Source organism: Colletotrichum phormii (genome assembly GCF_030913505.1).
Source record: "Colletotrichum phormii strain CBS 102054 chromosome Unknown BDP81scaffold_19, whole genome shotgun sequence".
NCBI lineage: Eukaryota > Fungi > Ascomycota > Sordariomycetes > Glomerellales > Glomerellaceae > Colletotrichum > Colletotrichum phormii.
Genome location: NW_026851461.1, coordinates 850774 through 865570, shown reverse-complemented (window position 1 = coordinate 865570; position 14797 = coordinate 850774). Strand labels below are relative to the sequence as shown.

At 55.3% G+C, this 14797-nt stretch overlaps 5 protein-coding genes across 5 annotated transcripts; 2 read left to right on the top strand and 3 right to left on the bottom strand.

Moving 5' to 3' along the window:
• Window positions 1-362: 362 nt before the first annotated feature.
• BDP81DRAFT_397583 (uncharacterized protein) lies at window positions 363-645 on the top strand (the record flags this gene model as incomplete). Its single annotated transcript, XM_060588340.1, has 2 exons — window positions 363-500; window positions 559-645. The coding sequence occupies 2 exons, from the start codon at window positions 363-365 to the stop codon at window positions 643-645; spliced, it is 225 nt and encodes a 74-aa protein (XP_060441807.1).
• Window positions 646-793: 148 nt separating this feature from the next.
• BDP81DRAFT_435490 (uncharacterized protein) lies at window positions 794-2247 on the bottom strand. Its single transcript, XM_060591051.1, has 2 exons — window positions 1493-2247; window positions 794-1417 (listed from the first exon to the last, which is right to left on the bottom strand). Exons 1-2 carry the CDS (start codon window positions 2059-2061, stop codon window positions 1171-1173), a joined length of 816 nt encoding a protein of 271 aa, XP_060441806.1. The 5' UTR covers window positions 2062-2247; the 3' UTR covers window positions 794-1170.
• A 7437-nt stretch (window positions 2248-9684) lies between these two features.
• BDP81DRAFT_77855 (uncharacterized protein) lies at window positions 9685-10961 on the top strand. Its single transcript, XM_060596268.1, has 2 exons — window positions 9685-9967; window positions 10241-10961. The coding sequence occupies exons 1-2, from the start codon at window positions 9911-9913 to the stop codon at window positions 10904-10906; spliced, it is 723 nt and encodes a 240-aa protein (XP_060441805.1). The 5' UTR covers window positions 9685-9910; the 3' UTR covers window positions 10907-10961.
• A 585-nt stretch (window positions 10962-11546) lies between these two features.
• Window positions 11547-12619, bottom strand: BDP81DRAFT_496657 (uncharacterized protein). Its single transcript, XM_060595436.1, has one exon. It carries the CDS (start codon window positions 12154-12156, stop codon window positions 11815-11817), a length of 342 nt encoding a protein of 113 aa, XP_060441804.1. The 5' UTR covers window positions 12157-12619; the 3' UTR covers window positions 11547-11814.
• An 86-nt stretch (window positions 12620-12705) lies between these two features.
• Window positions 12706-13851, bottom strand: BDP81DRAFT_397579 (uncharacterized protein; the record flags this gene model as incomplete). The annotated part of the gene is made up of 1 exon (XM_060588339.1): window positions 12706-13851. The coding sequence occupies one exon, from the start codon at window positions 13849-13851 to the stop codon at window positions 12706-12708; it is 1146 nt and encodes a 381-aa protein (XP_060441803.1).
• Window positions 13852-14797: the final 946 nt, after the last annotated feature.

Below are 14797 nucleotides of genomic sequence, written 5' to 3'. Positions count from 1 at the left end.
TGCTTGCCAGCCAAGCATCCCAGAGATCCCTTATGATCCCTTGTGGCCCCAGGCGTCAATACGACCCTTCTCGCCATATACCACGTTGGACAGAGGAGTCTCATGATGGTCTATAATGAAGCCGTCTACTTTCGCTATTGAGGGTTACCTATTATGCTTAACTTGAATGCTATAGATGACTGGCTTGAGGTAGTACTATATGGCGAAGTGGCTGGCGAGCTGGTATCCGCCTTTAGGCTTGATAATGGGCTCATTAGGATGGGCGTAGCCGTCGAGCTTATGTTTGCTAAGATGGACAAGCTTTATGCCCATCCGCTCGGCCGCACGTCTAACCCTTGCTTAGGAATAAACAACCTGTAGCAATGCCTATTGTCCAGCTTAACGGCCCGGTCCTCAGGGTCGATCACTTCGTCATACGTAACAAGGGCTTGAGCTTCGCCTTCGCTCTGGAGAGAGTCATCAACCCCAGTACTGGCGCCGAGAAGACCCTTACGGAATACGTCGCCATCTTTATAAGCTATGCCGTCGACGCGCCAAATGGCGGCTACCTCCCACGAGGATGGCCCGTCCTACTTCGGCTACGTTGTCCTCTATTGCGGCGTCCAGGATGTGGACGATGACGAGTTGGACGGCATGGACGACTGAGCGGGCCGTGGGTCTGCTTTCGGCAGCAAGCGCATACATTGAATGGCAGCACTGGAGTGCCTACTTTGAGTGGAGGCTGGGTTGGGCGCCTCTAGAGCACGCGTTGGTACTGCCATCATTATTGGGCGTTTATTAGGTAGCTGACAAAATACAAATCAGCTATAGTAGTGGATTTTCTTTCTCGATCTCCAGGACCGGGTTTCTAACTACAAGCCGTCTTTACTTCGTAATGGCCGGTCCGCTCTGTATGAAGTATTATTGTACCTGTGCTACTCTAGAACCTCTCTACCTCCCTACTTGATAATACTCGCACAACGCTCCACCCAGATTCTATCCCGGCTACAAAAGACTATACAGATAAAGTCTCCTCGACGCCGGAGAGCAGACCTTAGCTCTCAAAGCGTCCTTAGTAGCTCCTCCCGGGGTTGCAGCTGCAGGTCTGTGTTTCGTAGACTATCGCGGTTGCTCTTCGATATGACCTATTATAGCTCCTATAGCATCCGGTTGCTGTATCCTTTGTGCTCCTTATGCTGCACGGTTGACAAGGCTCCCACACCGCTCTACCCAAATGTCGTCCTGACTATGGAATATTATGCCAATGAAGTCCTCGGGTCGCTTGATGGCTAACTGCAAGCCCCGCAGCGTTTCGAGAAGCTCCTCCTGCGACCGCAATTGCAGGTCCGTGTTTCGCGGGCTGTCGCGCTTGCTCTTCGAGGTGACCCAACCGACCGCCTGCAGCATCCGGTTGCTGCAGCCCTTATGCTCTTGTAGCCTATTATTAGCATTGCGTTTGTTAGATGAATAGCTCCCACTATGACCTACCGATCTTCTTCGTCATCTCCCCTACGTCATAGGCTGTCCCTCCGGAATTCTTTGCCCACGGGAAAACCTGGGGTAGAGGAACCACATCATCCGCGTGACCATGACGAGCGCGAGCTGCCCGGGGTCTTTCCTTTTTGCTGCCACGCTAAACTCCCGCGACCCTTGCGCCACTTCTGGCGTTTCCGACGACGAGCATACCGTGAGCGTGATCATCAGCATGAGGCAGCAGAGGGGGTCGTCGATGTTCTCGGCCAGGCAGTTCATCGCAAGCTGGTAGTGGTCTAGCACCTTAATGTCGCCTTTCCCGGAGAAGATCGTCTTAGCTTGGTTGAACCCTGACTGAACGACGCTGGGGATGTCTGTAAAAGGGAAGGCGCAGCCGAAATCGATCCTTCCTTGCGCTTGACGGAGCGCCCGGTCTTTTATTGCCTTCTCGTGCTTGATCTGCGCCTCCTGTGCCGCGCGCCGTAGCGACCCGGCCGGCCCGGTTAGCGCCGGCCGTGTGCCTTCCCGGCCGCATAAACGGACGACTGTCCTTGACGTTAGCCGGCCCCGCACGGCATCGGGGACCCACTCTATCCCGGCCGCAAGCATACGGCCCCCCAGCACGGCGACCCACTCCTCATGCCCGAGCCCGACGGCCATGGCGGCTTGCAGCTGGTCTGGCCATGTCGCCTTGGACGGCGCCACTGCCTCTCTCCCCTTCTCACTTGCGACAACGCGTACCAGCTCGGCGGCGAAGTCGTGCCGAGTGCGCGTCCTGGACAGTGTTATCGCCACGCGGGCGCCGCCTGGCATGAGACCTCTAACGAGCTGCTGCAGCGCTTTGCAGGTAAACGCGTCGGACGACGTCTCCCACGCGGTGACGGCGCGGCTGCACGCCTCGACCTGCTCGGTTGTGACGGGCTGGCCGTCGTCGGCCTCGGCCCCCTCCCGCAGTCTGCGGCGTAGCTGCCGGGTGATGAAGAACTTGGTCTGCGGGATCCACAGCTCGCGCAGCAGCTCCGCCGTGAAGTCGGCCACGGCAGACCGGCTGCCGAGGGCGCTCTCGCCCAGCTGGTCGAACCAGATGGCCGCCTCTCGGCTGGATGCCACGCGGACGCCGTAGTGGTGCTGCAGCTCGCGCACGTGGAGCAGCACGAGCCTCCTCGTCTCCGCCGAGCGCGGCCACCGGCCCACGTGGATGACGGTCCTGCCCGACCCCGACGAGCCGAGGTCCAGCACGGCCGGGTCGATATACGGCCACGCCCCCGTGCGGAGGCTGTCTATGGTGCCCAGCGGCCGCAGCACCGTCTTCGGCAGGTGCCGCTCGTTTCCCGTGAAGAGGTACCCGCCGAGCCGGTCAAGCACGGCAACGGCCTCGGAGGAAGCCAGGTCGAGCCCGCGCTCGCCCTCCCGCACGTAACGCCGCTCCATTTCGTCAAGCGCCAGCTCGAAGAGGCGGCAGTAGGCAGACACGATGCGGGGAAAGACCTCGAGGGGTATAGACCGGAATATATGCACGTACGACTCGTGCTCTAGGAGGAAGAAGCGGATAAGCTGGAAGATGGGGCGGATAACGGCCTCAAACGTGCGCTCGGCGCTGACCATATGCCCTACGTTGAGCGATACGACCTGCTCCATCCGGTATGCGACCTCCTCGTTATCGACGGCGACGTTCATCTGGTTACGCTCTCGTGCGAACGGCTTGGACTGCTCCGGGTTCTCTTGCGTGGCGTGCCCGCGGATGATGCGTAGTAGCCGCTCTCGCTTGTCTCTCGTATGCGTCGTAGCCGAGGTGCAGGCCGTCGGCGCCGTAAGCGCCCCCGTTGCGAAACCCTTAGTAGCGAGGAGATCGTTCGGGCTATGGCGCACGCTCCTCTTGGTATTAGAGTAGCCCTGGAAATATCCGAACGACAGTACGTCGGCGCCTTCGTTCCGGTCGCTCATATTACCCCTCATAGCGGTATATAGCGAATCGAGGAACGCCGGCGAGCGGTTAGAGGAGAAGTTCCATATGCGGGGTGGAAGGCCTGCGGGTAGAAGGTATAGTCGCTACTACTGGGAACTCGCGGCCCAGCATATTCCGGTCCGCGAGGAGACAGCGCGTTTGGGAATCGCCCGACTCGCTATGGAGGCAGACGGCAAGGGCGTACGAGAGGGCGGTGATGTTCTCCGGCCTAAAGCGGGCGCCGAGCTCCGTGATCAGCTTCTGCAGCCCCTCGCTCTCCCCGATCATCTGCCGGTATTGGGGGCCGTTGGCAGAGCCGCTAGGGCTGCCGCCTCCTTCTGCGGCAAGGCCATCCGGCCCCTCGTTGATGAAGAGACTGTCAAGGCTGCGCCGGGCGTCGTCCTCCACTTCGTCTTCGTCGTTGGACCCCCGGTCCTCCTCGCTGTCCTCGTCCAGGTAGACGTGTCTCTCGCGCGGAAGGTTATATATGCTTTTGCCGACCTCGATCTCAATGTTGGCGCCATAGTCGTACGCGTGGAAGGCCGGCTCGTGCCGCCGCCAGTAGGACTCCGCGGGGTGGCTGCCGGCCCAGGTTGTCCAGCCGTCCATAAAGAGCTCTTGGAACGCCGTCCAGCGGGTAGAGCTTATGCGCTGGCTGTGCCTGCCCCCGGGTCGCCAGCACGGCTCAACCCCTTCACCCAGCAGCTCGGGCGACTGGAAGACGCCCGTGATATAGGCTGCTAGCTGCCGCGCCAGCCCGCCGGCCATCCCGCTCCGTTCCCCGGCCAGCTCCCTCTCGCGCTGGCCCCCCGCCGCCGTCGCCGCCGAGGCGGCGGGATCGGCCGTCTCGCCCCCGACCGGATGCATGACGATGAACCAGATCTCTCTGGTGGCGGCCTGGGCGATCCTGAACGTGCGTCCGGTGATGTCGAACGGGATCCCGCCGATGTGCTTCGCGCCGTAAGGAGCCCCGTACTTCTGGAAAGAGACGGTTATATTATCGAATATCGGGCTGTCGCGCCTCGTGATCGGGCGCCCTGGCTTGCCGACGATGCTGAGGAAGTCGAGGAAGAACAGCGGGAAGAAGGCGTCCGTTGGCCTGGCCTGCGCCCCGCCCGCCGAGCGGGATCCGTAATCGATCGTATGCTTCTCCTGGAGAATCTTGAGGGCGTCGGCCGGCTCGAAGTCGCTGCCGAGCACCTTGTTGATGAAGCGCTGCGCTGAAGACGTCGTAAACAGCGTTAGCTCTGTTGGCCCGGGTTCACGCGTAGGAGACATACCTCGGAACTTGTGGTGGCCTGAAGAGTGGTCTACCGCCCATCTCTGGCGGTTGTCTTGCTGTTGAGGCGGGTCCTGGTCGTTGGCAAATAGTTCGTCGCGGCCGAGGGTCATGGGCTGGTTGGCGTCAGACGGCTCGTCCTCATACAGGTCGTCAGGGTAGTCGTCTTCCTCATGTGCGGTAGACATCGTAGCAATAGCATGAATGTGATCTGGCTTGGTATGCGGTTAGCAGTATTGGGGGACTAGTTATAACGCGATAGTATAGCAAACCACTTCTCTATATATATCGTATAAGCTAGAGAGAATATCAATAAACGTCGGGTTTACATAGCCTCTCGTCTACAGCCAACAGACTACATAGTAGTGCCTCTCTACCCTCCCAGCTGTAATATATGCCCAGGAAGGGAGAGAGGCCTGGCTCCTCTCCCGTTCACCATAACATCCTATAGACCAGTCTTATACACACAGAGGCGGCAGCACCAAATCCCTCCTGTTGCCAGACGACGTCTGACAGTGGCTTGGGGCCCGGATCGATCCGTGCCGCATCTGATATAGAGGACCTGCGGTTATGCCCCTGGGTGCAGAGCTGTCGCCGATATGAGATAGCGGGCCGCCTCCTCGCAGGTCCTATTTCTTACCGATCTTTCTTTTCCTTATATAGATATAGATAATATACCTGGCTTCACGTTGGATCGAATGCTACGCTGGGTTTTTACTGAGACCATATAGGCTCGAATTAGTGGCCTGGGCGGCTGTACCCCTGGCGGGATACATAGCTCTACAGGTCTTCGCCTGGGTCTTCCCTTACAGCACTATAAAGGCAAAACACTAGTGGTTGGGCGGAGATAAGATGCTAGTCGGTTTGTGTGGTGGTGATAACCCGGCAGATGTGATGTGACGCGCAGGGCTCTTCTTTTGCGCCGTATCGGACGATCGGTTATTGATTACGTGGGGCGGCCCCCTGTTCTTACATCTACACATCCTGGACTTGCTGCAGGCCAGTCTTGCCCACCCTTTATCGAAGCTGTTGAGCGGTGCCTACTCCTATATTCGTCCCGGTATGGGCCTGAAAACCTGATATCATATTCCTACCGCATCTTGGCCCCTCGGCGCCTTCCTGGGTCTGTTGGCATTCCGGCTCTGGTGCCCAGCTTCCAGTGGGGGAGATGCTTCCTGGCGCCACCCTCGCCATTACCACTGCGGCCACCCATGTCGACCGTCGGCTCTGGCGACCCTTGGGCTTCTAAGGGCGGCGAGCCTTTCTCTGATGGGAGGCGGTTGATGGCGACGAGGCTACGTCGTCCCACCCGAACCGGTAACGGCCACGTATGCCCACCGGGGGTTCCGGTAGTTTCGGTTCGGCTTGGTTACTAGTACTGCCCTTTACGGGTTCGGTATCGCCGGTATTAGAATCCGCGATGGTGCCTCCCGGGCTAGGGGGTGGTAACTCGGCGGCGCGGCTACTTAGTATTGATATGTCGTTAGGGAGGCCTGCGATGAGCGCCTCGATCTTGCATTGGAGGTCTGAACGTATAGCGGCGTTATATAGCCCGGGCGGTCGGCGGCTAGCCGGAACACATCTACACAAAACGTCCGCACCAGCGCTGAGACCTGTTTCTAATGCCCTCTCTGGCGCGTCGCGTGGGCGGTCTGCCACTCCGGGCGGAGTGTGTGGCCGTCTACGTCGGTGTCACGCCTCACAAGGCGCAGAAGGCGGGCCCAGGAGTCGAGGGTAAACCGGTCGGCATAGGCCGGACTGTTGACGAGTGACATATTGTCGTTGATAAGCGTCTTGGCCTCCTCCGTTGCGGTAAACTCGTCGATATGATCCCGGACAAAGTTGAGGACGCGCTGCTACAGCTGTTGCGCCGCCGCTGCCGAGGCGGTATGGCCCTTGACGCCGCGAGACCGGCCGATCTTGCCGAGCGCGTCCAGCAGGTGCTCTCGTAGTAATGGCTTGTTCTGGGTCTTGGGGTTTACCTCGTCAACGGCGACGGCGCTATCCTGGTCGATCCAGGCGATGGTGTGCTGGAGGATACGGACCGCCGTTTGTGCGTCGGCCTTCTTGGTGCGGAGGAAGCGCCGTAGGTCGGGGAAGGCGAGCTCGGGAGCGGCCGCAATGGCCTCGCACACGGCGCCGTATCTGACGTCGTCCAGGAATGCGAGCAGGCCTTCGTCCCGCCGGGCGCGACGGCCGCCCTCGTCCTTGAAGAAAAAGGATTCCACTGCGTCCCGTGGTCGGCCGACCCCTCCGAGACCTGCTGCCATCCGGTGCCAGTCGGCCTGCCCGGGTTCGCCGCACCCGTCGAGCGGCAGGGCCTCGATGGTGCGGAGCACCGTGTCCAGCGTCGAAAACCAGTAGTCGTCGACCCGGAGCCGGGCCATCCATTCGAACGTCGAGATGCTAAAGGTCTCGAGGCCCAGCCTTGTGCGGCACCATCTCGTCGTCATGTCCCGCCATCCTTGGTGGTTCCATAGCGTGACCAGCCTTCGCATCGGGAAACCCTTCTCGCTACCCAGCCGTAGCGCCTCTACGAGCTTGAGATCACCGTTGACACGCCCGCGCCGGAGCGGCCCTTCGGCGTCGCGGCCGATCGATACCAGCTGCGTCCAGATCTGGCCGTGGGTGTCGGCTTGGCTTGGGTCCCTCCGGTTGACTCGTAACTTGAGGTTGAGGTCGGATGGTAGGCGGTCTAGCTGCCGTTAGCCTTCCCGCCGCGCCCGCTTACCCGTGGGCGGTACCGGTTGGTTGCCCACCTTGGTCGTAGAGCTCGCACGTCCACCATAGGTCCGACGCCGACCCGCCCGTCTCCTTCATATACGCCCGGAGGGCCTCGATGCGGTGCTGGCCTGCCATCACCTCGGGCGTGCTGCCGTTCACCGCGGCCTAGCCGAGAAAGTCGTCCTCGCCGCCCCGGTCGCTCCCTGGCTGCGCGCTTTGTATGCGGCGGACCTCCTCGGCGCCGTAGAGTACGAGGATGCGGTGTTCTGAGGCGCGGCGTTCTAGACCGCTCCTCTTAAAGACCTCCTTTAGTTTGCGAGCATGCCCTGCCTCGAGCGGGCGGTTCCTGCCGACGCTCCACCTCGTCCCGAGCGTATCGACTAGTATCTTGGCCACGGCGAGTAGGTAGGGCCTGGCGCGCTCCCGGACTGATTCGCTCTCGCCAAGGAAGGTATCCTCTTTTGTCTGGCGTTTTTGGTTGGGCGCCGCCTCGGCAGCGTCCCTTGCCCTTCTCTTCCGCTTCTTCTCTGTTGTTGTCGTCTGTGGCATTGTGGTGGTGATGGTTGGTTTCCTCTGGGGTTCTGATGAGGTGGGTGTGGGTTGGCCTAGGCTTTTATTATATACGACCATGTTAAAGGGTCTGGGACCGGGCAGGTGCTGGTAGGGGTCTCTGCCTGCTGATTGGTCGCCTTGGGCTACCGACGTATGGAGCGCGATGCCTCCGGGTGGGTCGCCGCCGGGTCCGCTCCGCCGCTGGCTTCCTATAGCCGGCTTTGAGGGCAGGCTTTGAGGGCAGGCTTTGAGGGCAGGCTTTGAGAGCAAGCGCTGGCCCTATCTAGTATTGAACACCCTAGGGTTGTGGATAGGATTCACCTTCATCGTGTGAGCTTGCATGTTAGGAGGAGCTATACTATAGCCATTCACCTTATCTTGGTCTGGCTAGAGCCCGTCTCGGCACTTCTACCTGTCCTTAACACCTCCATCCAGTCGATTCCCTAGATCAAACAGATAAAGCGCTTATCTAGTAGGGAAAGACCCATCTAGTCAGCTTCAGGCTACACTAGTTTACAATTATACAACATACTATATTTCACCGTAGTGTAAATTACTGCCTCCCAGGCCCAGCTCGTCAACAGTCCTTTTATATGCGCGCATATGCTAGCTGTAGTTGAATTGCTCAAGGTTAGGAAAGCTCTAGTACGTTGTTGCAAGCAGTTCGTTGTGGGAGAAAAAGCTTTGCCTAACATTATTTCATCTTCACTTTGCTCTTACTTTTACATTCAATTATACACTTTTATTCATCACATAGCCGTACTTCACTATATCAATATAAGAACCTAAAACTACTAAAACAACATTCTGTGAATCATTTTCTACCTACGTATCTACTCTTACTCTAGTGTGGTGGTTGCCTGCTGCGATATGCCTCCTTTGACGCTGCTCTCTTTGACTGCTGGCTGGGTGCAGTTGAAGCATCACGCGCGGAAGCGGAATTACTAATCCCCATATCTGCCGGCGAGCTGCGCTGCAGTCTCCCTCGCTCTATCAGTAGCCCCACGTACGCCCCTGCTCTGCCTCCCCATGTTGATAACCACTCTCCCCTTACCACCATATACCCAACTTCTTATCCCCCCTCTTCCGTCATCTATCTACCTTACTTCAAGTAGTATTCTTACGCGTCGTAATAGCTCCTTTACCTTCCTTCCTTACTATGCTTATCTTTATTGGTGTCGGTTTGCCTGCTACTGGCAAGGAGAATGCAACGCATCTTATGGCTATACGGTGCATCCTCTCCAAACGCGTTAGGCAAGGTATTGCTTTTTACGACGCTATACCCGTTTAGTTTAACGCGTTTCAGCTACCTATTCGGTCTATTGACAGCCTGTTGTCGACCGTACTGTTCTGGTCGCGTCCTTATTGTTCTGGTCGCGTCCTTCTTCCTCTTCTTCTTCTTCCTGTCTTCCTCTTCTTCTTCTTCTTCCTGTCTTCCTCTATAGGTTCCTTTTACTCTTCTCTATCCTCCGTTCGCGCTCGTCCGTCACGCCTGCTGCTGCTCTAGGTGCAACTCCTCCTTATCCTTCTTTATTTATGTTGATGTAAAGGCTTCTTTTCTTGAATCTCTACATATACCGCGTTCAGGTAATTATCTATTAACGTCCTCTTTTTATTTCAACGATGTGTTTTAGCTTAAGTCCTCAGTATGAGGTTTTTACCTTAGGGAGCTTTCCGTGGGCTGGACGCACGCGCGCGTAGCAAACAGACTCCTCATAATAAGGTAACTATGCATATCTCTGTTTTGTCCTGGGGGCATATCTTGTTCTGCACCTGGGGGCAAATCTCTGTTCTGCACCTGGGGGCAAATCTCTGTTCTGCACCTGGGGGCAGATGATCAGTTCTGCCCCTGGGGGCATATCTCTGTTCTGCACCTGGGGGCATATCTCTGTTCTGCCCCTGGGGGCATATCTTGTTCTGCACCTGGGGGCATATCTCAGTTCTGCCCCTGGGGGCAGATGATCAGTTCTGCCCCTGGGGGCATATCTCTGTTCTGCACCTGGGGGCATATCTCTGTTCTGCCCCTGGGGGCAGATCTCTGTTCTGCACCTGGGGGCAGATGATCAGTTCTGCCCCTGGGGGCATATCTCAGTTCTGCCCCTGGGGGCATATCTCTGTTCTGCTCCTGGGGGCATATCTTCTTTTGCACCTGGGGGCATATCTTGTTCTGCACCTGGGGGCATATCTTCTTTTGCACCTGGGGGCATATCTCAGTTCTGCACCTGGGGGCATATCTTCTATTGCACCTGGGGGCATATCTTGTTCTGCACCTGGGGGCAGATGATCAGTTCTGCCCCTGGGGGCATATCTCAGTTTTGCACCTGGGGGCATATCTCAGTTCTGCCCCTGGGGGCATATCTCAGTTCTGCACCTGGGGGCATATCTTCTATTGCACCTGGGGGCATATCTTGTTCTGCACCTGGGGGCAGATGATCAGTTCTGCCCCTGGGGGCATATCTCAGTTTTGCACCTGGGGGCATATCTCAGTTCTGCCCCTGGGGGCATATCTCTGTTCTGCACCTGGGGGCATATCTTGTTTTGCCCCTGGGGGCATATCTTCTTTTGCACCTGGGGGCATATCTCTGTTCTGCACCTGGGGGCAGATGATCAGTTCTGCACCTGGGGGCATATCTCAGTTCTGCACCTGGGGGCATATCTTCTATTGCACCTGGGGGCATATCTTGTTCTGCACCTGGGGGCAGATGATCAGTTCTGCCCCTGGGGGCATATCTCAGTTTTGCACCTGGGGGCATATCTCAGTTCTGCCCCTGGGGGCATATCTCTGTTCTGCACCTGGGGGCATATCTTGTTTTGCCCCTGGGGGCATATCTTCTTTTGCACCTGGGGGCATATCTCTGTTCTGCACCTGGGGGCAGATGATCAGTTCTGCACCTGGGGGCATATCTTGTTTTGCCCCTGGGGGCATATCTTCTTTTGCACCTGGGGGCAGATGATCAGTTCTGCACCTGGGGGCATATCTTGTTCTGCACCTGGGGGCATATCTTGTTCTGCACCTAGGGGCATATCTTCTTTTGCACCTGGGGGCAGATAATCAGTTCTGCACCTAGGGGCATATCTTGTTTTGCCCCTGGGGGCATATCTTCTTTTGCACCTGGGGGCATATCTCTGTTCTGCACCTGGGGGCAGATGATCAGTTCTGCACCTGGGGGCATATCTTGTTTTGCCCCTGGGGGCATATCTTCTTTTGCACCTGGGGGCAGATGATCAGTTCTGCACCTGGGGGCATATCTCTATTTTGCCCCTGGGGGCATATCTCTGTTCTGCCCCTGGGGGCATATCTTGTTCTGCACCTGGGGGCATATCTCTGTTTTATCCTAGGGGCAGATGGAAACACCAAAAGGCTTTTATACCTAGGTAACGTCAAGATAATATAGTCACTGGTTTCATCATTACGTAGTGTACTAGTAGGTACTTAATATAGAACTACCGTAGATACCATATTCTTACTATTCAATCTAATGGTACGAGCTGGACAAGGCAACCAACTGTGGCACAAAGCAAAAGCTTCGATAATGATGACCTACGTCCCTAAGCCTCTCCTCCCTCCCTCCCTCCCTGCCTCCCTCCCTCCCTCCCTCCTTCCCAACCTTCCCACCCCCAAGGGCTGGCCCTAACCCGAGGGGGCCGGGGCCGTGGGCGGCGTCTAGTACTACTACTCTGGCCTTCTCTTTAATTACTGCTGCAATCCTCTCAGCAGCTCCATTCTGAGCTTGTGTGTTAGGGGCGCTCGCTTCTGTTGATATACCCTTAGAGTCTAGCATCTCTGCTACTTGAGTGTGTGTGGTGGTGATCTCGTTGTCACACTCGATGGTCTTGACAGTGATGTGGTGCTGGATCTTCATCATGTCAAGAACATGGTGAATACCTTCAACAGGGTGTTACTGGTACGGTCATGGAGATAGTAATCCCATGAGCACCCAGTTATCCTGTCTGAGAAGATGACTGCTGACGTGATTCCTCCATATCCTTGTGGCGAGACTGTATGGAAATCGACAGCAATCCTTTCTCCTATCCTCGACCACTGCAGAGACTCTCTGGGCAGTCTGCTCACTTGTCTCTTTGCTTTGCCTAGTCGACAGGCTTCGCATATACTGATGGCTCGGTTAGGGAATTCCTGGGTCAACTTGACACCCCTTGAGGCATTGACCAGGTGGTTGATGGTCTTGTCGCCTGGGTGGCCCATTCGTAAGTGCCATAGTCTCGGTCCTGCCTTGGTAGGCCTTTTCTTCCTTGATGATGTATAGAATGAAGCCACTGTCCTTGTGCTGCCTGTTGGGTTGTACTCGATGACCTGTTGTCCATGTATCTCCTGGAGTTGGCAGACAAAAGTGTCATCTGATCGACGAAGACAATTCTGGCTTGGGCGGGTATCCCAGTAGATTCCCTCTCTTCCTAAGCTTCTGGAAGGAGACTAAGTTGGTGACAAAGTCAGGGCAGTATGCCACATTGTGTAGTCGTAGTTTGACTGCCTGACTTCTGCGAGATCCTGTAGCTATCAGGTCAACTTCTCCATATCCTTCTATCCTCGCCCTTGAGGTTCCTGTCCATAGGAAATATCCTGCTTCTGCTTCCCTCATGTTCTGGAATCTTGATTTGTCGTTGAATACATGGATAGTTGTCCCTGAGTCGTAGATCGCTGATGATTTAGGGGATAGTTATCGTTGGTATGGAACGAGGCATGGTTTGGTTGATACCAAACAGCACATGCTGTTCCCATATTCCGGCCATATAGTCACCTATTGGTGTCCAACTTCCCCTCAGCCTTGAGCTTGTCTCTAATGCTCTTGACCTCTCGCTCTAGCTCCTCATTCTCTCTGAGCATGCGGTTAACTCGGTCTATCGTTGCTGGTCTGCCTTCCCATCCCTTTGGTGCGAACTCTGGGATGATGTAGAAGCATTTCTCCATATCATGGCACCTGACGTTGCATATCTTGCATCGTCTGTCGTTGTCAATGCTGTCCATTGCTCGGTGTCTCTTCTGTCCCCTTGACCCTGCGATGGGCATGCTGTTGTTCTTCTGGTTGTTGTCTCCTTCAACATCTGCGAAAGACCCCTTGACTGGGTTACCCTTGGAGGGCACTAGTTTGTCGGCATGAATTCTCAGGTGTCTCCTGATCTGAGCTGTAATGTCGGCAATCGTTGGGTCTCTTCTACCATTGATCTCGTACGCAGCTGCCCAGTTGCTGATGGCTGAGTTAGCGAGAACCTTTAACAGGGACTCTACCCAGGCATCTGTCTCTGTGGCTTCTGGCATGTCGTTCTCTTCTGCTCTTAACATGATTGCTTCCCAGCTTTCTAACCATCTCTCTATATCTTGTTTAGACTGTAACTTCTTGGCTTGAAGGACTGCCTGGTATTCTCCTCGGATCGTCCTCCTGATTTCTGTCGAACTGATGCCAGCTACTGACCTCAACTTCATCAACCACTCGTGGGTTGGTTTAGTTTGATCACAGCAAGCATCTATGTATTTCCTCCTTGCTGTGTCTGTGATGATCGTTCGTAGTTCGCGGAGAGCCTTTGCTTCAGCCTCGTACTCCTTCTTTTCAGTGTTATAGTCTGCTCTCAGTTGGATGTATAGTTCCCTATCCACTCTGACTAGGTCGCCTATGTCTCTGGCTCTTTCGGTCGAGTAGTGTTCCTCAGCATTTGCTGCTGCTGCTGATCTGGTCTGAGTTCCACTTGTCTGTGGAACCAGTCTGGCCATGAAGGAAGACACTAGGGGTTGTATGGGCTTCTCTCGACGGTCTATTCGGCTTCTGCCAGCCTCTGGGTCTACGAGGTCCCATAGGTCGTAGTCGATAGCCTTGCCCTTGATGTACTTGATCCATGAGGGCCAGTCGGTTGGCTTCGTCAGGGAGATCTGTTTCTTGTGGTCCATCGTTGATATGGGTATTGATTCGTTCGTGATCGGCTCGTGAATTGGGTCTTCGTGGTATAATCGGTCTATTCGTGATACAATTGGTGCTTATCAGACTGTTAATTGTCGTGGATTATCGTGATCATTTTTTTTGTCTATGTTGCGTTCTCTCCTTTCCAGATGCAGCCAGGAATATCCCTCATCTGAGGCACCTGGATTCCTGCATTTTCATTGGTTGGTCTCACCCAGATTATTATGGGTTCAGATTGCTCGTTCTGGTCCGAGCATACCCGCCCAATTCCACTTCCGCACTTCAACAACTACAGCTGCGCAAGACTGGCCTGGTTCGTACGTATACCTATTATACTAGAGATAGCCTTAACGATGCTACTACGGGTCGACGGTGGGATATGGCGGTAGCGTGTCCGTAGGTAGGTAGCTAACACGTCCTATTATATCTAGGTATATTTCTATAGTTACCACAAAGGAAACGCTGGGTAGAAATACTATGATTGGCTGCTGCCTCAGTGAGCATGGCAAGATTATGTAATGATTGCTCTAGCGTTGATTGGTGCACTGATGCACGAGCCATCTTCACCCCATCAAATCGGCAAATACGAATCTATACAAATAGAGATAAATACTGGGTTATGAATAAAGATAAGATAAGTTCTGAACTCGCCTGATTGCCAGCTTTCGATGCATATCTATATCGTCTATTTTAGCTAAGGAAACATCTACCAACTCTACCCCTATAATCTCTATCAACTCTACACCCTAGTATTCACGCCCTATAATTATTTTCTATGGCGTTTTCTATGAACTCTACTACAGTTCGTCGTGTCCTAGAGGTTAGGTAGACTGAACTGCCATGAGGTCGAGAATCAGGTTCCAATTTGGAAAACTAGTTGACCTTGCGCTTTTTTTTTTGATGCGGCCGCGTGTTCCCATACGATAAGAAGGCAAA

What these genes read in the sequence shown, in the direction of transcription:
- BDP81DRAFT_435490 (XM_060591051.1), bottom strand. Translation starts at nt 2,061, where the DNA reads ATGCTTGCGGCCGGGATAGAGTGGGTCCCCGATGCCGTGCGGGGCCGG. An exon ending in CCGGAGGGACAGCCTATGAC is followed by an intron (nt 1,418 to 1,492) that starts GTAGGGGAGATG and finishes TGCTAATAATAG; the next exon opens with GCTACAAGAGCATAAGGGCT.
- BDP81DRAFT_496657 (XM_060595436.1), bottom strand. Translation starts at nt 12,156, where the DNA reads ATGGGCCACCCAGGCGACAAGACCATCAACCACCTGGTCAATGCCTCA.
- BDP81DRAFT_77855 (XM_060596268.1), top strand. Translation starts at nt 9,911, where the DNA reads ATGATCAGTTCTGCCCCTGGGGGCATATCTCTGTTCTGCACCTGGGGG. An exon ending in GCACCTGGGGGCATATCTCT is followed by an intron (nt 9,968 to 10,240) that starts GTTCTGCCCCTG and finishes GCAGATGATCAG; the next exon opens with TTCTGCCCCTGGGGGCATAT.